Source organism: Lipophrys pholis, assembly GCF_963383615.2.
Source record: "Lipophrys pholis genome assembly, chromosome: 1".
Taxonomy (NCBI): Eukaryota; Metazoa; Chordata; class Actinopteri; order Blenniiformes; family Blenniidae; genus Lipophrys; species Lipophrys pholis.
The window spans coordinates 39,435,469-39,457,579 of record NC_137635.1 but is presented as its reverse complement, the minus strand read 5'-3'; the positions used below and the strand labels follow the sequence as shown (position 1 = coordinate 39,457,579).

The 22,111-nt window shown below is 40.6% G+C and overlaps 1 protein-coding gene across 2 annotated transcripts in view; it reads left to right on the top strand.

The window, feature by feature from the left end:
- Positions 1-423: 423 nt before the first annotated feature.
- Positions 424-22,111, top strand: part of pkn2a (protein kinase N2a) — a 27,948-nt gene continuing 6,260 nt past the window's right edge. Inside the window, exons 1-8 of one of the 2 annotated variants that reach the window (XM_080493592.1) lie at positions 424-773; positions 11,796-11,960; positions 12,990-13,125; positions 16,543-16,697; positions 20,627-20,756; positions 20,904-21,049; positions 21,249-21,462; positions 21,789-21,974. In XM_080493592.1, coding sequence (XP_080349718.1) covers positions 753-773; positions 11,796-11,960; positions 12,990-13,125; positions 16,543-16,697; positions 20,627-20,756; positions 20,904-21,049; positions 21,249-21,462; positions 21,789-21,974 — 1,153 coding nt within the window. In that variant the 5' untranslated portion in view covers positions 424-752. Of the gene's footprint in view, positions 774-7,800; positions 8,132-11,795; positions 11,961-12,989; positions 13,126-16,542; positions 16,698-20,626; positions 20,757-20,903; positions 21,050-21,248; positions 21,463-21,788; positions 21,975-22,111 lie in introns of those variants that run through there. The other variant, XM_080493591.1, reaches the window with a different exon arrangement.

Below are 22,111 nucleotides of genomic sequence, written 5' to 3'. Positions count from 1 at the left end.
TGCCCACCATTCCAATTAATAATAACAAAAAAAGATATACATTTTGTAGACAATTAAATAACTACATGTTTGTTCATAAGCAAATTTGCCATAGAGTCTATGACTATATTTTATTGTTTGATATGCGCCTTGAAGGTAGGAAGACAATAAGTAATGGCTCGCCTCTTATTGACAAGGGATACAAAATGATCAAGTTTATGAGACAAGTGACTGTACTTTTTTTAGTACTTTGATACACTTTCAGGACTCTTCTCAGTAGTTTCTTTTTCTGTGTGTGTGTGCGTGTGTGTGTGTGTGTTGACTGGAGATGGTGAGCACGCGGCGGGTCCAGCCTGGATGAGGTATCGGGGTCACGTGTTACTCTGTCCGGGATAGAGAGCAGCAGCAGTGGGACAAGAGCAGCCGGAGCACCGCAGCTCCTTTGGGCGGACGCTCCCACCGTGTAACCACCGCCTCTTTCTCTCCAACTGCACTGGGACAGATTTATGCTTCAGCTTTTTTTTTTTTTTTTTTTTTTTTTTATGAGCGCCAGTCCAGCCTGCGCGACTCCACTAAGGACGCTGCCGCCGCGGTAAAGAAGCGTCCGGACGGCATGGGGAGCCCAGCGGACCCGAGATGACCGACACTTTGGTCCGAATAAGCCCGTGTTTTGTGTCGCCAGAGAGGGAAACTTGAAACAAGGCTTGTTTTCGGAGCCCCGCCGCCTCCCCTCCTCTCTCCCCGTAGGATTTGATTCAAAGGCGAAAACCAAGATGGCCGCCGATTCCGTGCAGGTAGGAAAAGTTGACAACTGTTGCGAAAAGTGCGCAAACTTTCTCCGAAGTGTCAGATACAAGTCAGCAAACAGTCTAATCTCATTAAACTCGGGTGTCTGTGAGTCCGGGGCGGCTTTTTATTAAAGCGCAGGGCCTCCGCTGGATCCCAAAGGGCTGTCTGGGAATTATCCATGGATCGAGGCCTGGGAAACAATTATCCAAACTCAACTTGCTTTCAAATATTAACAGCTGGAAACGGGGGAAAGCGTCTTCTTTTGTCAAGCTGACGTAATGTAGCCAAGACTTCTGTGGACGTTTTCACCTTGTGGTTCCTTGAATTCAAGTGAATTAAGAGTTTGTAGAGCTTCACGTCAGTGGCCAACCGTTAACTTAATCTGCGTTACATGTGGAAAATAAACACTGTCCGGATATAATACAGATAAATCACTTCAGAACCAGTGCCAAATATACTTTTCAATCTGGGCGAACTTTTGGCCTGTAGTTTCGCCCACGGTCAGACAACGTCTATTCCAGCCTATAAATGCACCTTTTCTGGCCCAGTTTTCACTTTTGACGAAGCATGAGTCAGAGACTGATGTGGTTTCACCTGAGTGACGCCTGACATTCATGTTTCTGATTGAGACCGTGATCATAGCAGCCCAAAGCTCTCCCATTATCGTCCGATCACGTTTTCAGGCTTCCTTTCACAAATGTCGTCCACAGTTTGTAGTAAACCTGAGTTTCACTCCTCGCAGCCGGGTGCCAGTGTTCATTTCTGTGGGAAGGAGCGGTTTCAGCACAAAACACAGATAAGAATTATGAGAACTGCTTCTTTCTTGGAGAGTGGTGAAGCCTTGCCAGCTTTTTGATTATATTCCCAGCATTTATACAAGGCAGAGATTTGTTGTTGTTGTTTTTGATTAGATGTACTTGCCTTATTAGCCATCTTTTCTATTGTATGTTCTGAACATTTTTATTTTCTGTTTCTTGATCTCCACTTTTGCACAGTATTGATAGGTAATCTTACACAATATGACAAATATACAAAGGAATGGCTTAGTTTTATTTACTCAACCACGAGTTTTATTGTAAAGTGATGAACTGACGTCTCACACGGCTCTTCTGATGGATAGATATTTTATAGGTGTAGAAAAGGTGTATGGTCAGTGAAAAATTAGGGTTTTGCAAAACAGGGTTAAAATGCTTTTTAAAGTTTATTATGTTGTCTTTACATGTAAAATTGTCTAACCACAAACGCAGTAGATGCATATATAGTTGCAAAGTTATATTCCACTGTGAAATAAAGTAGATTAATCCATCTTCTATCCTATGTTAAATAATTCAGGGTTTCATGGGGCTGGAGCCATTTCTAATTTACTATATGTGAATACAGGGTAGACCCCGAACAGGTCCCCAGTCCACCACAGGGCAAACGCAGAGAGACAAACAGTCACTGTCACATCTACGGACAATCTGGAGTCACAAATCAACCTCAAAAGCATATTTTTCCATCATGTTATGAAGCTGTAGTGCTTGTAGAAAACCCATGCATACACAGGGAGAACATGCAAACTAGTGGTTCAGAAACCCAGATTGAACTGGGCTATGATGCTAGAGTATGCTGCACTACACCACTGTGTGGCCCTACTCTGCCACCAAATATGTATTGTTTTTTTTAAAGATAGATTTTCTGCACTGTTACAACATTTGTAGCCTAGTTTTATGTGATTCTTGCTGCTACATAAATATGTGCCTTTAACGCGCTCCCATTTAGCCTGTGAGGTAATAAAACTGATGTGTCAGCTTCTCCGGTATTACCAAAATAATCTGCAGTGAAATCTGTCAGTGTTTGAACTGCTGCGGCCGTATGTAAGCAACGGGTGACACCATTGTAGTATTCAAACACCCTCTATATTGTATATTGAAGGAATAACAAAATTAATCAAGAAGTTTTTGTGAATGGGGTCCTTTCTGCTTTAGAGTGGGACCAGTTTAACCCAGCAGAACAACAGGTGCTGCAGTGCAGCTTACCACTCCTTCCCCTCTGTGACTTTGCTGCGTCAGTTTTGTGGGCACCAGCTACCCGAGCGGCTCCAAAATGACCTTTAACAGCGGCTGTACGTGCAACACGTTACTTAAGGTTAGACTTGGCGTGGGATATGTATAAGGCTTTTGAAAAGGGTTTACTTGTAGGATCTATGTTTATTAGCCTGTGTTGCTATTTCTGGCCCACAGCGGAGCACCAGGCTGCTTCCAGTGTTGTGCAGCCGGCTGTCGGGTGAGATAGGCCCGGTGTCAGGTTGTTGGCTGAGATAGGCTTTGCACAGAAAGGCCAAGGGCTTGGCTTTTTAAGTGTGAGCCTTGATAGTGGTCTCTTTTTTTTTTCATTGTTCTATTGTCTCAGTGCCACCCCTTGTTGTTGGACTTGGAGCTTTAAGGCTTATTGAACAAATTAACCTGCTTATACTTGAGATTCGGACCTGGTGTTTGCTTTCTCTTCAGTTTTCTTTCAAGTCTCTGCCACTATAAGACTATTTAACAAGGTCACAAATTGTTGCCAACAGTTTCAGTAGTTATGTAAGAATATCAGCCATCAGTTTTATGAAACACATATTAAGTGGTTGCCAGTAAGTCTGTTATTGCTATTAATTTTGTTACTTTTATTTTAATGGATTAAAGGCCCCTAGTTTATTCATTCAACAATTTAAAAAGATTTTTGTGGGGAATATCAAACTAAATATGCCTCTACAAAAGTTGAGATGCAGTCTTTTGATTTGTAGTGTGTCTTGGTATTTCACAGAGCACAAGTTCCTTCCATCCATCATAAACTGTACACACACTTCAATGAGTGGAAACATTTGCTTACAATCCCTGTTTCACCCATTTTAGAAGCTAATAAGTCTTGAGTTCCTGCCCTGCTGTCATAACCCTAACTGGGCACTTCTTTCAAGAAGTGAGAAATGATCAGAGCTGTACAGGTAAAGTAGCGACTGGTAGAAGCGTTGCATCATCAAACAGACTAGAAGTGAAGAAACAGGCGATTAGATGCCGGTTCTTTCTTTAGTGTGATTTCAAATTAAATTGGTCTGCAGTTTGATTAATTTCCACCTTATCTGATTGGCTTTTCGTGGATTTCCTTGCATTGTTACCCAGTAAAATAGAACCCGTTTGTGTGTCCTCATGCTGTCCTCGCTGGGCAAACAGCACTAGTGCAAACAAGTTTTGCAGGGCAGTGAGCTGAAGAAGAGACCCTCCTCCTCCCCTCCCTACCTCACCAATGACCTCCATTTTACCTATGAGTCATCAAGAAGCCTCTGGACAAGGATATGTGCAAACTATAGTTTCCTCTTAAGTGAGCACCTATAGGGGAAAGAGCAGAGGTGTTTCCCAGGGACTGACGACGGATTGACCAGGCCCTGAGAAATGTCTTATCTTCCCAAACATGTCAGTCCACAACATAAATCGATCAGACATTGAGTACACAATTCCGGGGTTTACACCTGATTCACTTGATTTGTCTAAAATAATGTTTCTACACACAATGACTAAGTTAGGACTTTGTAGTCATAAGTAAATTATAGCTTCTTATAACTGTTTTAGCTACAAGTGGCAAAAAGTAAACTAATAGGTGGAGCTAATTGATCATACAGTTAATGTTTAACTCCCATTACAAATATACAAATTTGTAAACTGTTGGAGAAAAAACACATTCTGGCCATTTTCCTGCCACTTCAAGCGTAAATGGTTGACAGAGGTGCATTTCGTCACAAAGTTAGTAGTAACAACATACTTTGTTTTCCCACTGAAACAGACATTTTAGCCAGAGCTTAAAGTGCATCTAAAGTAATGATAATAAAAAGGAACTTCAAGCATTTTTTGGTTTTGAATTATATCTTGAATTTTATGGCATAAGTTTGAATCATCAGGACACTCTTCTAAATTAAGTTGGCAGTGAAGCGGACACTTCTCAATTCATGTTCGATTGAGCCAACTTTTTATATCGTTGACTTTTCATTGCAGAGCAGAAAATGACATGCTCTTATCGCTTGTTGCGTAGGACTACTGATGGTAGCTCTACCAGCATGTCGACATAGCAACGTACTGTGGGATGATGTTGCTCCTTAACCAAGGCTTACATCTTGCATCAGTGTAGGAGTGTCTGTGAGAACATCTGTCTTACTGAAAGCTGTTTTTGCTGCTTGGTTCTCCAAGTCATTTGAGAATTGCCCCTGATCCACTTCCGGTTTCCATTTGAATACGCCTGATCAAAAGTCGAGAGAAAAAAGCTTATAAAGAGAGGTTTGCTGGTTTAAATCCCAGTGACGATGGGCCAGTGGAGGACTTCTAACCCCTAACTGCTCAGGAACCGCATCTGTCAACTTGTGCCAAATCAAACATGCAGCTCTCATGATCTGCTGTGGCGACTGGGGATGCACCAATCCATGTTTTTTCACTTTCGATCCAATCCCGATACCTGAATTTGGATATCTGCCGATACGGATACTATTCCGATACCTCCAGACTGCTGACATTTTATTCACTCAATGGCATTAGGCTGCTAATGTCAGTTTACGGCAGGTCACAAACGGGGATCGCTTTACGGCAGCTGACGAGAAAAAGTTTATTTTTTTCGTTTTTTTTTTTTTTAGATTGGCGGAGTGATCAGCTGGATTTGCCGATTCCCGATCACTCACAAATCACCAATATCGGCCCAATTCGATATCTACCGATCTGATCGGGACATCCCTAGTTTTGAGTGTAAAATACGTCCAAACAGCGGACATGTTGTCATGAAAAGTTGGATAGCACAGTGCTTCTACGTTAGCCTGCTACCTGGCTGCAAACTGTGGAATTGATTTACTGACTCATTACCCCGTGTCTCATTGAGACCCGCCTCCCTTCAGGAAATCCATTCCACATTTTCCATTCCAGGGAAACACTTGTGGAGTCATTTCAGCAGACGGTAAAGCACAGATGCGGCTTCATGGGTCGGAAATCTCCGCAGCTTGGATCGGAAATTTCCAATCCATGAATTACATCGTTATTAGAATCCTATATCAATACTGGATCGGATCGGCCTCATCCCTCATGGCGACCCTGGAAAGGAACAGTTGAAATGCATTTGTAGTGTCGTATAAACATGGCTGACCGGAAGGCATCTTGTATGCAAGATCACAAGAAAGATCATTAGTTTGTGCCATATATTATTACTGTTGGGAAAAATGGTCCACAATCTTCCTGTTGTTTCAAAGTTTAGACTTGCTCTTGTGGTCTCCAATCCTTCATGCAGAGTTTCCCACAGTCCAAAGAAATGCAGATAATTGATCAATTTCGTTTTCTTTATTCTTTCCAAAAAAATTTCTAACACAAATCAAGTTTCTAACTGCCGTGGAGGGGTATTGGCAGAGAGATGGGACGACGAGATGACCTTTTCAATGCAGTTTCAGAGCGGTCTAAAACTGTATGGCTGCGTACCTGACTGGAGACACACACGAAACTCCATCACCACTTTAAATAGCACCGGTGCTGCAGTTACCTGCTTACGAAAATGGAAGCGGAGTAGATAAATGAACTGCCAATATCCCACCAGCGTCCGCAGATCAATAAATCAAAACAAATAAATTGTGATCATCAAATTGAATATAGGAATTAATGATAACAAAAAAGAACATTTAATATTCTAGTAATTGGCTCCAACTGGTCCCTTCTGCTCACATTATTTACCACGAAGGACTGTAAACAGTTGCCTGATGTTTTGCTGTGAAGTCGGTAAAGTTAATTCAACAGCAGCAAATTTGTGGTGGAAATTTGAGTCCTCTTGACATCAAGAAATAACTTTAACTATTGCTGTGTTGTGTCATGTTTAGAATGCTGTTACCTACAATGTATTTGTAGTCACGCTACTTTCCAACAATATCTTATTTTACCATCCTTTTATTTGCAACCTTATTTGAAGTATATTTCTTGTGAGAAGTGAACCATATATTAGATAGCTAATTTTTTAGAGGCAGTAGTTTTAATTGACAATTGAGTTGATAACTCCATGTAAAAGAATTAGCAGATTTTATTCCTTGTAATTATGAACTGTATCATACAATCTCCTGGTAAACCTCCAAAAAAACAAACCCGACAACTACCCCACCCAAACTGTCTTGTTTGCGGCTGTGTCTGAAGTAATTGTTCCAGATATTTCTAATAGGGAGGCACATTTTAAGATGGCTTCTGTGGCACAACTGTATTCTCACTGGACTCTTATCTATCCACCATCTTTCTTTCTAAAGGCACGGTGTGCTTTCTCCAGCTATCAAGGCAAGCTGTCGATGTAGGCCTTATGGCTTGTAGTTTTTTGTTTATAAATGGTTGGTGGAATAGTGGCTTGTTCACCGGTGCTGATCAACGACCAGCAGAATATCTTTTGGACTTCAAAGAAACAATTAAGACCTCACTGCAACCCAACTGTAACTGTTTATTCAACTTGCTGTGGCAAAAGCCTCAGGGGGATGTTGAAAAGGCGCATGGTGAGTTTTCCTTTAGGTGTTTTCATGTGGCATTTTCAACCAGTTGGCATGTCGTCTAACAGAAGCCAGTTCACTCTGTCTCGCTGTCATCAGCAGCCACCAGTCTGGAGCAATGGCGTATATCTGAGGTACAATGCACCGGCTGGCTACACAGACCTGTTCTCTCTCCCACTCTGCTCACTGGATTCTTCATATATCCTATGTAGATTTTTAACCCTATATACAAACTTCATTACGATTATTGCTAATATAGGTATATTATGAGACTGTTGCTGTGTATAACAGCTGCATCTATCTTATTCATTTTTCATTCTGGCCATAATTATTTCTTTACTGTATGTTTAAACCTTCTTTCTCTCAGTTGTTGGGGTCTCATCTCAGAGCTTCTCCTCCCCCACACAACTTTCTTTCCAGGGGGGCAGACCACAATGGACAGTCAGTGTTGTGTTTGTAACTTGGGTTAATTTTAGACACAGTCCTCTCCCTGGAGTGAGATTAGATCCCATTCTGGGCTGCTCTGACCTCACAGAGTGAGACGCTAAGAGGGATTTGGCTGTTACTGCTCAGACGGTTTATCTTCTCTGTTTATGTCAATGGTCTGTGTGAGAAAGGGAGCGCGAAATGAGACAGAGCTGAAGAATACCGGATCTGAGCATAGTGAATGATTGTTTCTTTGGGCAGAGCATCGGCTGGATGATGGTGTAGCCAGACCTGTGCGGCAGAGGAAACCCTCTCAGCCCTCCAGACAACACTGGAGTTCATGTAATCAGAGTTTATTGAGCTGGTCAGCAGAACATGGATGGACTGAGTTGTTCACCTGATTTAGAGATGGATTTGGCTGAAACTGATGAAGTTGTGGTAAGGCATATTTAGTTTATCTCTTCAGCATTTTTGACGTTATCCAGTTGTGTTTAAAGTAGGTCACTTCAAGAAAACTGTTGTTAAACTGGATGATATACATGTGAATATATGTTTAACGGTTTTAAAAGGAATACAACCTATTTCATGGTCTTAATAGAGTAGTGATTTTGTCTTGATTTTATGAATGGAGTAAGTCCATTTCTACCTACTTGCATTATGTCGGAACGGTTTTTCAGAAGCTGTCGGAAAGCACTGGGTTTGCATTTCACATGCTGAATTTGCCCTGTTGTCTTATCTGAAGTGACTCATTGGAGAGAGACGGCTTAAAATGCAGCTTCTCAAAACGTAAGCCTCCATGCTTATGTCTTATGTATCAAACATTTATAAAGACCAAAGTGAGGGCAGGCTTTATTCTTTTTCAGAGGGTTTTGGCTTATTTAAACAATGATGACAGCTGTTGAAATAAAACATTTGGTAGTTGTAACCTTGCAAATACGGAGGGGGATGTACATGACTTTTAAGTTTTAAGTTATAAGATCTTGTAGTCATGATCTGAGTGGGGAAATTAATGGATTATTCACTGTCCTTAAATGGTCTGGCACACAAGCGTACTCTGATCACATCCAGGAACGTCATTGATGTATTCACATTGACCTTTAAAGCCAAACCATTCAGGAAGCAACTTGTAATCCCTCTTCAGTTAAGGTGGTGGTTTTAAGGATGCTGGTCAATGGTGAGTGACAGCAGTAGTGACAATACGGCACGTACAGAAAGGCGAGCTCATGTCTAAAACACTCCACTCCACTGGAGTGATGCCAAAGTGCTACAGCTGGCCTGCAATGCTGAATCGCTAAACCTCAAATTAAGTTTTTTCAGTGCTTTAAGATCAGTTATGCAGAAGTAACTTGAAATCTTAACAATACTAAATACATTTGAAACTTATATTTGTCCCTCTGGTGTGCACGATCAGATGACCTGATTTCGGAATACTGCAGTCATGAGCTTGTACTTAAGGAAACATTAAACTGCATGTTATTTGCAGTACCTTCTGCTATTTTGTTATATTGCATGTTTTACTGTTGCCTTCACACGACACTCTTTAAGCCGGGGGTTCTCAATCCTGGTCCTCGAGGGCCGGTGTCCTGCATGTTTTAGGTTTCTCCCAGTTGCAACACACCTGAATGCAATAAGGCCTCGTTACTTGGCTTTTTCACAAGCTTGATGATGACATCAACATCAGATCGAGGTGTGCTGAAGCTGGGAGGGAGCTAAAACATGCTGGACACCGGCCCTCCAGGACCAGGATTGAGAACCCCTGCTTTTAGCTGTTTTCACACTGACTCACTCACCTTCTAGTCTTAAACCCCACCAAGGCCCCGTTTACAAGACATTTTCAAATAAAAACCTTCATTTACATGACAAAGGAGTCACTGAAACCAGCTGCCAGAGTGCAGTGAATTGCACATCTCCATCTCCCTGTTTACTCTGGAAAACACAACACCTATGTGGGTTCATAGTTTGTGTGGAAGTGTTTGCTCAGCATGGGAAGAACATTCACCTGACCCACTGACTTTACCAGCTTGGTATTTGGTCAGTCTCTGATTGGTTGACGATGTGTGACCCAGGAATTATCGACCTAGTACAATCACATCTTCCAAACATTATTATATTGCATGCTCGGGGTGGGCGATATGGCAAAAATAACATATTAGCATTTTTTTGTAATAAGATCACAATTTTATCTCAATTCTTTTTAACATGAATTTTTGAGATGAGTTGAGTGAGACGGAAAATATTGCCGCAACAGGAAAAAAATAAGACAATTTAGGCCAAAGAACCTTTCTGAACATATTTGGATTTATATAATTTGTGCAATTTTGCCAACACGTGCAAATAATGTGAACATACCAAAAAGTAAATAACAACACTGATAAAGTGCAGTCTTGCAACATAAAAGCTAAACTGCGCCTGGCTTTTAAGGTAGATTGTACATGAACAGTGAAACATGAAAAGTTGAATAAAAATGTCAAAACAAAATTTCAAATAATACTCAAGACCTTCTTCAAATGGGAAAAATGGAAATATCAACTGGTATATACTAAGGCAATTCTGCAAAATATTAACGGTAATTTTAACAGGATTTAAGTACCGAAATACTAAATAATAGTTTATAGAATATTGAAATAAAAATGCAAACTTATGTAGCTCAGATTTAATTTCATTACGTGTTATATTTTGAACATGCTCAAATTGTATTATCAAAATCAACAGTGCACACATGTAAACCAAAGATATTTAACTAATCAAACAGTGACGAACTAACAGTAGTAAAATAGAATCATTTTGCATGTCTAAAAAGGAGTGTGAAGAAGTATAACTTCCACCCCTTCCCCTTAAATAATATAGGTTAGCACTATTATATTAAGGATAATTATCTAGGTATAAATGAAGTACATGTATTTTTCAATAATACAATTATATATATAATATAATTTGCATAATATTATACTATTGTGATTATGGACTGATGATATTCAAATCGTAACAAATAAAGACAGATACATGTATTATATATATATACTAAATACTTCAATACATTCTAGACATGTATATACATATACAGTACCCACATGTAGATACATCACATCTGCTCACACAAATGAACTGACATTGACCTCTTCATCTTAGGTTTTCTCTTAAAGTAACAAGCAATGTCAGCTGATGCCATGTAATATATACGTTTTGAAAGGCGGTCTCTGGTTGTTTCGTAATTCTCGGACTCATCCCAGTGCGTTCAAATGCTAGGGCAGAGGGGAGGAATTTGGACGAACTTTCTCTCCAAGATGCTTAGGAATTATATCTGCAGAATCCACACAGGTGGGAGTAATTCTATAGACATATGCTCCATCTGATTTTTCATTTCCAAAATGTTGACACATGTTTGGATAACTGCACATCATTCATGCTTTTCATTGAAGAATAAAATATTCTTTCCTGTTAAAATGTTGATTTTGATATAAGTATTGACTATCATGCTTGCTCCATCACCATTTTATCTATGAATGACTGTGACGTACATAGAGAGAGAGAACAAACAAGCATCTAATATTCAATTAAAAAGATAATAAGATGATGATGGAAACTATTTCACAGTTCAGAGTCTACAGGTGCCCAGTACAGGGGGGGCAGATACAAACAATGTGTGAACTACAGGGGGCATAAACAAGTACATGTAGTGAAGTTTGGAGTGAAAAACATTGAACAGACCGTACGCAGAGACGAGGGAGCTTCTGCAGATTTATGAAGAGAAGAAGATTAGTTGGCAAGTTAGAGGGATCTCGACTTAAACTTTGTTTACCTCGCTGTGTTGTCTCCATGATCATGTTACCAACGCGATGACATAACACTTTGCACATGAGATGAAGAGAGGAATGAAGACGGTGTTTGTTTTGCTTTGAACCTAGGTTGGCCGTCCGTGTGAAAATAGTCAAATGCTGATGCGTTACTGACTCGGACCACTTCAGAGCTTCGGCACTGTGGATCAGTTTCAGTGTGGAAATGGCATAACTGTCCATAACAATCTGCTGTGAGTCACTGATCGCTTGTCTTTTCTCAACCACCCCCATCCTCCTCCTCTTTCTCCTTTACTTCTCTTCTCCAGGGGGATGCCCGGGGCCAGCTGGTGGCGGAGCGACTTGGTCTGGGACACAACCTGGACCTGTCTGACACCATGGTCCAACAGAAGCTGGACGAGATCAAGGAGCAGATTCGTCGCGAGATCCGGAAGGAGCTGAAGATCAAAGAAGGTGCAGAGAACTTGCGCAAGGTAATACCACCAATCTTGTTTTACTGTACACAAAGTAAAACCTGGGCTACATTAGCATTGTAACGTCTCAACTGTTTTCTTTTTTAATATTTAGAGACACTCAGTATGTGTACATGCACAGCTTAGTCAAGCTATTTTGTAAATTGATTAAGCAATGTAATTCCATGATTGACTTTGTCCTGGAATGCATACGCAGGCGATTTATTGTTGAAATCATGTTGCTTGCTCAACAATAGGTGGCAAACTGCACCCTTTCAGTTTGTCAGTATTGGGCCAATTTTGGTTGACCTACAACACCACGGACCACCGTGTTCAGCAGTATCTAATCATTAAAAAACAAACTCCCCTAGTTAGTTTTCTCCATGTTTACAGTTCCGATTAAATGTTTTTCATCTCTTTTGCATGCTGTTCAGGTTTTTTTTATATTTTTTTATTTTCTGTCTTATTGAATGCTTTTTCGATGCAGATTTTTCATTAAAAATCTTAATTTTACCAATTCAGTATTGCCAGTTTATAATCTTACAAGGGCCAACTAAAAGAGATAACTGCTACAGATATTAGTCCTTAAACTTCTGGTTTCTTCATCTACAAGTCAAGGATTTCCATCAGTTTTTAGTCGGACCCATTAAAATAAATTTGCTTTTTGTGATTAGTGAAGTTTTTGTGATTTAAAAGTTGCAAAGCACAAAATGTCAAACACATATTGGTCCTATCTTTTTAGCTTCATAGCATATAATTAACTTAGTTTGTATTTTTTGAGGTAAGAAAAAAATTTACTTGCAGAAAATGTGATTTGAGAACTCGGAATATGGAAGTTAAATGTATGTGAGTTAAATACTCGTGCATTAAAATAGATTGAAGATAGAAATGTAAAATAGGTACAGAATGTGACTTGGGTGTAGTTTATTTACAGTCGGTTAGCAATTGTACTTAATCTTATATATATATATCATCTGCTTCATTGTGACACGCATTGATCATTATTTTGTATGGAAATGTCCTTTAAGTTCTAAAAATGTCTCTCTTCAGGTCACTACAGACAAGAAGAGTCTGGCTTATGTCGACAACATGCTAAAAAAGTCCAACAAAAAGGTTGAGGAGCTTCACCAGGAGTTACAAGAACTCAACGCCCACATTGTGGTCAAAGACCCTGAAGAACTGCTAGGTAACAACACACGAACTACAACACAGCCAGTAAAGATCAACCTGGTGTCAAGCTCATACCTCAACAAATACACTCTGTCCTGGTAAATGCATTTATGTCCGTATTGGTTACTGGTAAATGTTGTGGGTCTGTTAAAGATGGCAACTTGTTTTCAACAAAGATGCAGATCATTTTTGGACGTTTACGTGCGCGCCTGAGTACAACTGATAATTGTGCCGGTAATTTCTCAAGCAACTTTCACATTTATTGGCTTCGGTTGTATTCGTTTCATTTGCTTCTTTAAAGTTTGGGGTAAAAAATATCAATCTGAATAAATTGACTTTAACTTTTAAGCCATTGTCCACCAGTTCTCTGTGTTGTTTTATACCAAAATAATCTACCAGAATCAATCAAGAACACGTAATGATGAGGAAAACGCTGGTCGCAGCCCTAATCACGGGGACCACACAGAACAGGAGACTTATTTAATCTTGTTAAAATGAAGCTCACTTCCAATGTACTGACTATTGTAGTACTCTGACATTCTTGTATAAAGTTGTGCTTGCTGCTATATTCATGGACAGGCTATTTTTTTTTTTAGAGGCCAGCCAAAAGTATTTTAACGAGGGCTTCATTGAGAGCAATATGCTACAGTTTTTCCATTTGACAACCAACCTGTGTCCAGTTATCACCGTGTTAGCAGCCCGTTGTTTCGATGTTGGTTTATTGTAATGGCATAGTTTCACTGAATAAATCATGTTGGCAGTGTTGTATCAGAACAACACCTATATAAACACTTGCTCACACACAGAGAGCACGTTCAGTGTTTGGAGGTGACTCACTCTCCAGAGGCTGACATTGTTGCATTCCACATTCCAGCGACAGCTACAATGAGCCGTCGATTGTTTGCCTCCGAGGCTGTTGAAAGCCTGCTCCTGTGCATTTGTCGGCACCAATGGAATTTGGCGAGAGTTGACCACAACAGCCGTGTGATTTCAGTGTTTGTTTGTTTTGTTTTTTTGCTACGGCAGCGGCCTTATGGAGTGGTTGTTGGTGGCGGGTGTCCGAGGGAATACAGGAAGAGAAGGAATGGTATTTATGTGCCTGTCGCCATCACATTCCTCAGTTCAGTTGACATTAGGAAGTCGATGAGGATGGAAGGGAGGTTGTCTTGGTAAATGGTTATCTTAAGTGGAAACAAATTTAGCCTGACTCTGCGACCTTCTATCTGGTGAACAAGGGCTTTCTTTCTAAGTGACGCAACGCCAGTGGAATGTTGCTGGCCGTCGCAAAATGATGGAGGGGCACTGAATGCAGCTCAGCCTTTCAGACGTGAGAGACTCCTTGAAATATGCTCCGCTCTAAAATCCACGAGAGACAGCACTTGTTTCCTGAATTAGTAGGAAGGAGTCACTCTGCCTCTGCCAGCAGCCAGAATATGTTTTTGTTCCAGCAGAAAGTTGAGGGGGCTCTGGTTATTCTCCTCTGCTCGACTGAGCCCAGAAATGGACTGACTCACTCTCAGGCGCAGTCTGGGACGGGCAGCTCTCATTTAGGGTCACTGCTCGGGTCCTTCTGTCACGTATGATCTCATTTATGCTGAGAGTTACCCCGAGATTGTCCCTTTCCACTATTTTTTCCTCATAGTCACCATCTCATGTAACAGCCACTCCCAAGTCTTTTGGCCCGATTCTCCCCATTCTGAGATCATTGTTTAGAGAGCGATGATGGTGTATTTTTATTAATCAGATACAGATGGGGTTAATCTGAGGGAGGTTTCCCCTTGTCAATGTTCCAGCAGTGACATCAACCCTGCAGCTCTTCAGTAGCTCAGTATCTTGTCCTGGGGCCCAATGTGGGCTGAGTCACACTGTGAGGTGGGGCGGGGATTCTTGAATTCTTTGCTCAGTGCAAACTCGACCAAACTGTAACCCCACACAGAGGGGAAAGCCCCAAACGTAGACCTGATGGCATACTCAGCATTTCTGCATGTGTTTCTCACTGTGCTTTTTGGCTTTTTCTACATTTTACACTTGATGACGAGTTTGGCCCCAAGCTCCTGTAACTCATCACCTTGCTCGACAGGCTTTTCTGCAGATCTCTGCCCACTTGGCATTCTCTGTCTCTCTCTCTCTTTCTCTCTGTCTCTCTCTCTCTTTCTCTCTCTCCGTCTCTCCGTCTCTGTGTCTGAGAACAATTAGGAAGCCCAGCATCCACCCCACTTCCCATTAGCAGAACCCTCAGCTGACATGCTCTTCCATCATATTAAAAGCTATTGAGAAATGTATTTAAGCTTTAAGTTCACAGAACCATGTGCTTTCTTATTGCCATATCCAATAGTTGTTCAAAGTATCAGTGGCAAGTGTTTTAATGACGCATTCAGAATAAATTAATCACAATATTTTCAAGACTGTAATGTTAGACGGCCTCATTTAAACATTCGAAACACTGTCACTGACCATATCAGACTGTGTATTCAATCATAGAACTGGTTTTTGATAATGGACGTAAGGATTTTCAGCAGGTGTGTTTAAGATCCTTTTAAGTGATCATTGTACTTTGTATTTTATCTTCTATAATACACTTGAATACACTGAAACTAAAGTTGCAAGTCAAGTCAGGAGAAGTCAGGCAGGTTTTTAACCCCCCACCCCCGTGTGTGTGTGTGTGTGTGTGTGAGTGAGTGAGTGAGTGAGTGATCAGTCTGTCGAGAGATTTTCTGTTGCATGTCCAAACATGATGCGAGAAAAAAGAATAGACATACACAAAAAAACACTGAGCTGTTTTGAGCTTTGGTCTCGCTCTTAAGATAGAAAACTTAAGATGATTAACACCTGTTATATATTTTTGACCTGTAATAATGACGCTACAGGGCTTCCCCTGTTTTGTTTGGACGGAGCACATGTCGGAGAGCCACAGATATGACCAAAACCTCTTATAATCTCTGTCATTACTTTTGTTTAGTAGCAGATGATTTGTCGCAGCATCACATAACGTCAGATTTGAGTCATTATGGATGTTTGCATACTTCTCCATTGATTTATTTTTGTAATCACATAGGTTCTGTGTCTGCATTATAAAGAAAGAAGTGTAATACTCACAATAGCAACATAGATTTCTTAATCGTCATTTCCACTTTTGTGTTTTTTATGTATTCAGTGGTCGGGTCAAATGGATTTCATTGCAGATAAACCACATCAGATTAAAAATGGCAGCTCTTTAAATCTATGATGTCGAATTAAGTTGCTATCTGTGATGCTTATTTGTAAGCAAAAGGTTTTGTCATTTTGCAGATCTACGGAAGTGTTTACCTTCAGAACAGCCGGCTACCAAAAGTTGAACTTGCCTCACTTAATGTTCACGGTTTCTACATCTATAACTAACCAATTCTTCTTCTCTTTTCTTTCTTTTTTTTTTTTTACATTTGTCTTTACCCAGAATGCCCTTTAACCCCAGACACCCCCAACAGTGAGGCGAGGATGTGCACCAGCACCAGCCGCCTCGCTGCCCTGAAGCGGCAGAATGACATCGAACTCAAGGTCAAACAGGGCGCAGAGAACATGATTCTGATGTATTCCAACGGACCCTCCAAGGTGGGTGTGGGGGGGGCGGGGTTCTCTGACATTCACATTTTATCTGCATTCAAAGGAATTTCAGAAATCTTTCAACCAGAAAATCTAAATGTTTAAATTCTTTCTTTAAAGTACAAAATAACCAACACAGACCCTGGTCAACTTAGTTTTTCCAGCATCTCTTTGTAGAACAAGCAGTAACATCAGCCATAAAAGCTTCAGAAAGAGATGAGTAATGATTATTTGTGTCTGTGGCTTGTTCACTTTATAACATTCTGTCCATGCTGTCTATTGTGTTGACAAAATGTCCTAAAACTCCAACCGAAACTTCTATTGTGAAAAAGAATGTTTTTCCCAAATTGAAATCAAATGGTGACATTTCCAAATAATGACATTTTTTAAAGATTTATTTGAAGATTTCAAGCTTTTAAATTTTTTTTTTAAATTCCAGCTAATGTGAACATCCAAAAAGACATCTCGAATCATAAAATATTACAAATGTATTCATAAATTACGAGTGTGGTGATAATTGACAAATCAATGAGCGTTTCATTCTATTCTTGTTTTTTGGGAGTCATCTGTACAGAATCCAGCTGGTTTACAAATTGATGGTCTGAGCTGTAATTCACCTGCCATCTCCCACCAGTGACCGATTAATTGCAATATTCTTCCCATTAGAGTGTTACTTACATCTCTATGGATGCTATTACTTTTTCAAACAATGTTTCTCTTAATCTTAAAATTTAATTTTGCAATGGAAGATGCAGATCCTGTTATCTGAATCCTACCTGCTAACAGTTTTGGACTCTGAAAGCACAGAAGTGATGACGTTGCATTAATGAAACTGCAAATTCCCATTTCCATTTTTTTTCTAAAAGCCTGCGTTTCAAACGAAACATTTCAACTTAAGTGTTTTAAATTTAGTTGAGAATGAAAGGCACTTCTAACAAAGTCTGGTATGTTTTGGCCTAGTTTGTTTTTTTGCTGATCCTAACAAATCTAAAACTAGTGAATTTAGCCAAACTGTTATCGTCTCGCTGCTTCTCTGTACTGCAGCCCAGTTTGACCGTCAACCAGTCCTCTGCCTTGTTTCAGACAGTTGACATTGTTTTTATTTTTCTCCTCATCCAAATTAGTATAATTCACACAATTACATCCAAATTGGAGTGAATATACTTTGTTTTAAAGCAGCTTTTAATACCACATCAGTTATTACAAGGAAGCAGACATTTATAGAACAGACTGCTCCCATAGATTTCTAAAGAGAGAGCTGGTCCAAAGTGTAATGGATTTATGATATGCAAAATTGATTGGGAGTCGAATAAAACGAGTGGAGAACCCCTACCTGAATATGTCAATGAAACAAAAACATACATTGTTTTCCTGCTGTTACTTTAATGACAACAACTTTATTGATGCACACAAACTTATGCAACACTTGGTATAATTGTAAACTACAGCTAAGTTATTCTTAAGAGAACATATGAAGCCTCCCACAGACGCCAGGTGGTCTTTCAGTCCCACTTAAGTTCATTAAAGTCAATGTCATCTCATTTTTCTACCATCACCATAAATAAACGTTCTGACTCTGTTAAACTTGAATTGCTGGAATTGTCAGAGGATGCAGATGGATTTTAACAGTTCAAAGACGAATCCTCCTTGCATAGCCTGGACATGCGTCCTCACAACAAGTTTAGACTGCATTTATTTTACTGGCATTTAAAATTTTGGAATTGTTTATGCAATTGTTGCCTGATTCTAATGCACTGAGAAATTATGATAAAAGATTTGCTAATTATTCAGAGTCGCTACTTTGTTGTTGTTTAAAAAACAAACACTTAAGTTAGATTTTTCAGACTGTGAGCACTTGCAGACTGGAGCTTACGTTCACGTTCCCAGTGTGAAGCGCAGCCTGCAACATGGCAGGTTTGCTTATACAGCTTCCCTGTGGGTGGGGGGGTTGAAGAAACATGAGAAGGTGCTGACACACACTCTTTGTCATACACATGACTGTTCACAAAGTTCTTATGGTCGTTGTCTCCTCTGATGCTTAGCAGTGAGGAAAACCTATAATTTGGCAGGGAGGTGTATGCGAGTCACCAGGACTGCTCATAACAGCTGGAACACTGAGTGCCCCTCATGTTCAGCTCTGCTCACTTGTCGCTGTGTATTAATAGAAGCCTGCATGTTGTGAACGGTGTTGTACACTGTCAATATTTCAGCAGTAGAATAATTCTGAGATCTGAGATGTCTCAATTGTAAAATAATAGAGTGGATTTTAAAACTCCTTGGCTTTGCAATCCTTTCAGAACAGTTTTCTATCATGAGATGTTGAGTTTGGCATTCACTTAACAATAATTTGGAAGATTTATGTAGTAAAAATCTGCTTTGCAGCCCCCTCTAAAGATCACTTAACAAAAATTTGCTTGTTTTTTTAAGTTGCACGAAAATGAACCTTTAATTGATAGTATGCTCGCTGTTAGTTAAATCAGGCCTTGCAGGTTACAATGGGTCCATCACTGGGTCAACACACAGAGGCAGTCACACACACTGCCGCCGACAGTGCAGATAATAAGGACTTAATGACATTGTGGGTGGAAACAATATGCAACTATACGCAGTCAAACTATCATCAAAAAGACCCAAATATGGATGAACTCTGAATTTCCCTCCATTGTAGGTATTTAGTCACGTCATTAAATGACCCCCCCAAAAAAATACTGTGCTGTGTTGTGTGTATATTGGCACAATGGCTGCAGCCCTGCCATCAGAGATGTGTTCGGGGATCATCGGTCATAAACGTACAGCGGTCCAATAACAGCATGAATGTAAATGATTCAGGGGGAAATAGTTTTAATGCTTAAAAACTGCTGGAGTTGTGGCTCCACTGTGCAAATAACATGAATAATTCATCAGAAATGGCTCGAGTCTAGTGTAGAGCATATCATTAGAGAAGTATCCTATTCTGGAAGCTTTCATATTTTTCTGCTACTTTTTTAATGATATCTTATGACAAAGTGGACTTAACTCCAGAGCAAAGAATTCATACAACAAAACTTAAAATAGGGAATCAAGAATATTAGTGAGAAGGATACACACTGCCAAAGAAAAATAAAGGGTTGTGTTAGAGGTTGATGTGTTTTCATATGTACTTTACAGAAATATTGTCCAAAATATTTGGAAGTTAATTTATGACCACACCGACCTTCATGCTCATAAACATTTGGACATTGTATTTGTACTCCTGAGACTAAATCAAGCCACATTGTAAGTCAATTAATTTATCCAAGACATAAAACGTGCACCAGTTTTGCAGGAAGCAGTACTTGCTGCTCTCTACTTAGTAACTGTGTTACTGTAAAGGAGACGGAGAATTGTTACTGTACACCGGCAGTCTGCCTCACCGGGCGGCTGCACGGGGCTTTGTAAATGACCTCCCAGGTCAGACAGAGGCACGTTCCAGTTGGAAATAGTCGTGATGTCAGAGAGGAAATGCCTGTTGGACAGAGGTCTTTCCTGCGCGCGCCGCTGTCAACAACCCGGATTCAAACTTCACAGGAATTCGGGGTGGAGTCTGCTTACTTCACCGCGTGTGCGTGTAATTTTGTGCGTGTGCACGTAGGGAAGGTTCAGCAACACAATGAGATTACACTTTTCTTATTTGGTGAATAACATTTTCCAATGCGGTCAGTTGTACTTCAGCTCCAAGTAAGGGCATAGACTGGCGTCTTGGCCGCTTGTGGGAACCGCTCACAACAACAAAACACAAAGAGTGACCAGGGATTATACGTGTGCAGTTTGGGGTCAGGCGTCAAGTCCTGATGACTAAATGTGTTTTGCTAATCAGAGAAACAAAAAAGAAAATCTTGATTTGCTCATTCATGTCTAGAAAGATAAATCACTCCTCGTACTCGTCTGTTTTTTTTCACCCCTAATTTTTTTTATCACAGGATCGCAAATTACTAGCAACTGCCCAGCAGATGCTACAAGACAGCAAGACGAAGATCGAGTTCATCAGGATGCAGATCCTCAAGGCCAGCCAGGCCAGCGAGCAGAGCTTTGAGAACAATGATGTGATGGGTAAGCTCTCGTTTTTACTTGATGACACGTCAACCTGAATGTATCCAATTAAAAAGCAGAGATGGATGCAATTTTCCCACGTCCACCAGAAAATCTATGAACGGATGTGAATCAAAATGAGGAATAATGGTCTTCTTTGTTTTCCAGACAAGCCCATCATTAGCCCGTTAGACCTCCGGGTGGAAGAGCTGTGTCACCACGCTAAGATAGAGTCTGCCGTAGCTGAGGGAGCCAAGAACGTCATGAAGCTCCTGGGCTCCGGAAAGGTCACAGAAAAGAGGGCGCATTCAGAGGTACACTGCTGTTTTTGTATGTGAGCATGTAATATCAACTGAAGATACTCATCCCATCAGACCTGATGAACTCTCATAAACTTGAAATGTAACTGATCCCTAAAAGTTTTAATCAAAGCCACACGATTGATTTTCATTAATTCTTCATCTTTTTCCTCCCAACTTATTCCTGTTTTGTTTTTGTTTTTTTCTTTTTCAGGCCCAGGCTCGTTTTAATGAATCCAGTCAAAAGCTCGACCTCTTGCGATACTCTTTGGAGCAGCGCCTCAATGAGTTGCCTAAAAATCACCCTCGCAGCCACAGCATCATAGAAGAGCTGTCTCTGCTGGCCTCGCCGGCCCTCAGTCCCAGATCCAGTATCATCTCTACACAGAATCAGTACAGTACCGTGACCAAGCCTGCAGCACTCACAGGTACCTGGACTCGAAGCGTAATGATGGTTACGTAGCACATTTCTGACCCCCGACCACTCCCAGTCATTGTTTTTATGGACCAGAAAGACTAAACAAACTAAACTTTTTGCCTTAACAACTGTGATTTTCCATCAACCTGTATTCTTCTTGTTAGTTTTTAAACATGGTTATTCCAACGCAGAGAGAATGTTTCATTGGTCTTGAGTCACCATTCGAATTCACCTTTTCACTCATTTCAGCATGTCACTGTCATTATAATTAGGAAACGACTCAGAAGAGGACGGATTGTGAGAAATGAATACTCACTGTTCCTCTCTCACCTCCAGGCACGTTAGACGTCAGGCTCATGGGCTGTCAGGACCTTCTGGAAAATGTTCCTGGTCGTTCCAAAGCTGCGTCTGTCCCGCTGCCCGGCTGGAGCCCCAGCGAGACGCGCTCATCCTTCATCAGCAGAGCAAACCGAAACCGCAGCGTGAGCTCAAGAAATCTGACGAAGAGCGAGGAGCTCTCCAGTAAGTCCACCTGACATGGTGCGCTGTCTGAAGACACTGTACCGTGTTGCCATTAAAACAACTAATCAGCCAATTAACTTACAGCTGAGACTGTAACACTGGTTAAATAGTGGTGCTGTTTGAAGCTCAGTGCTTTG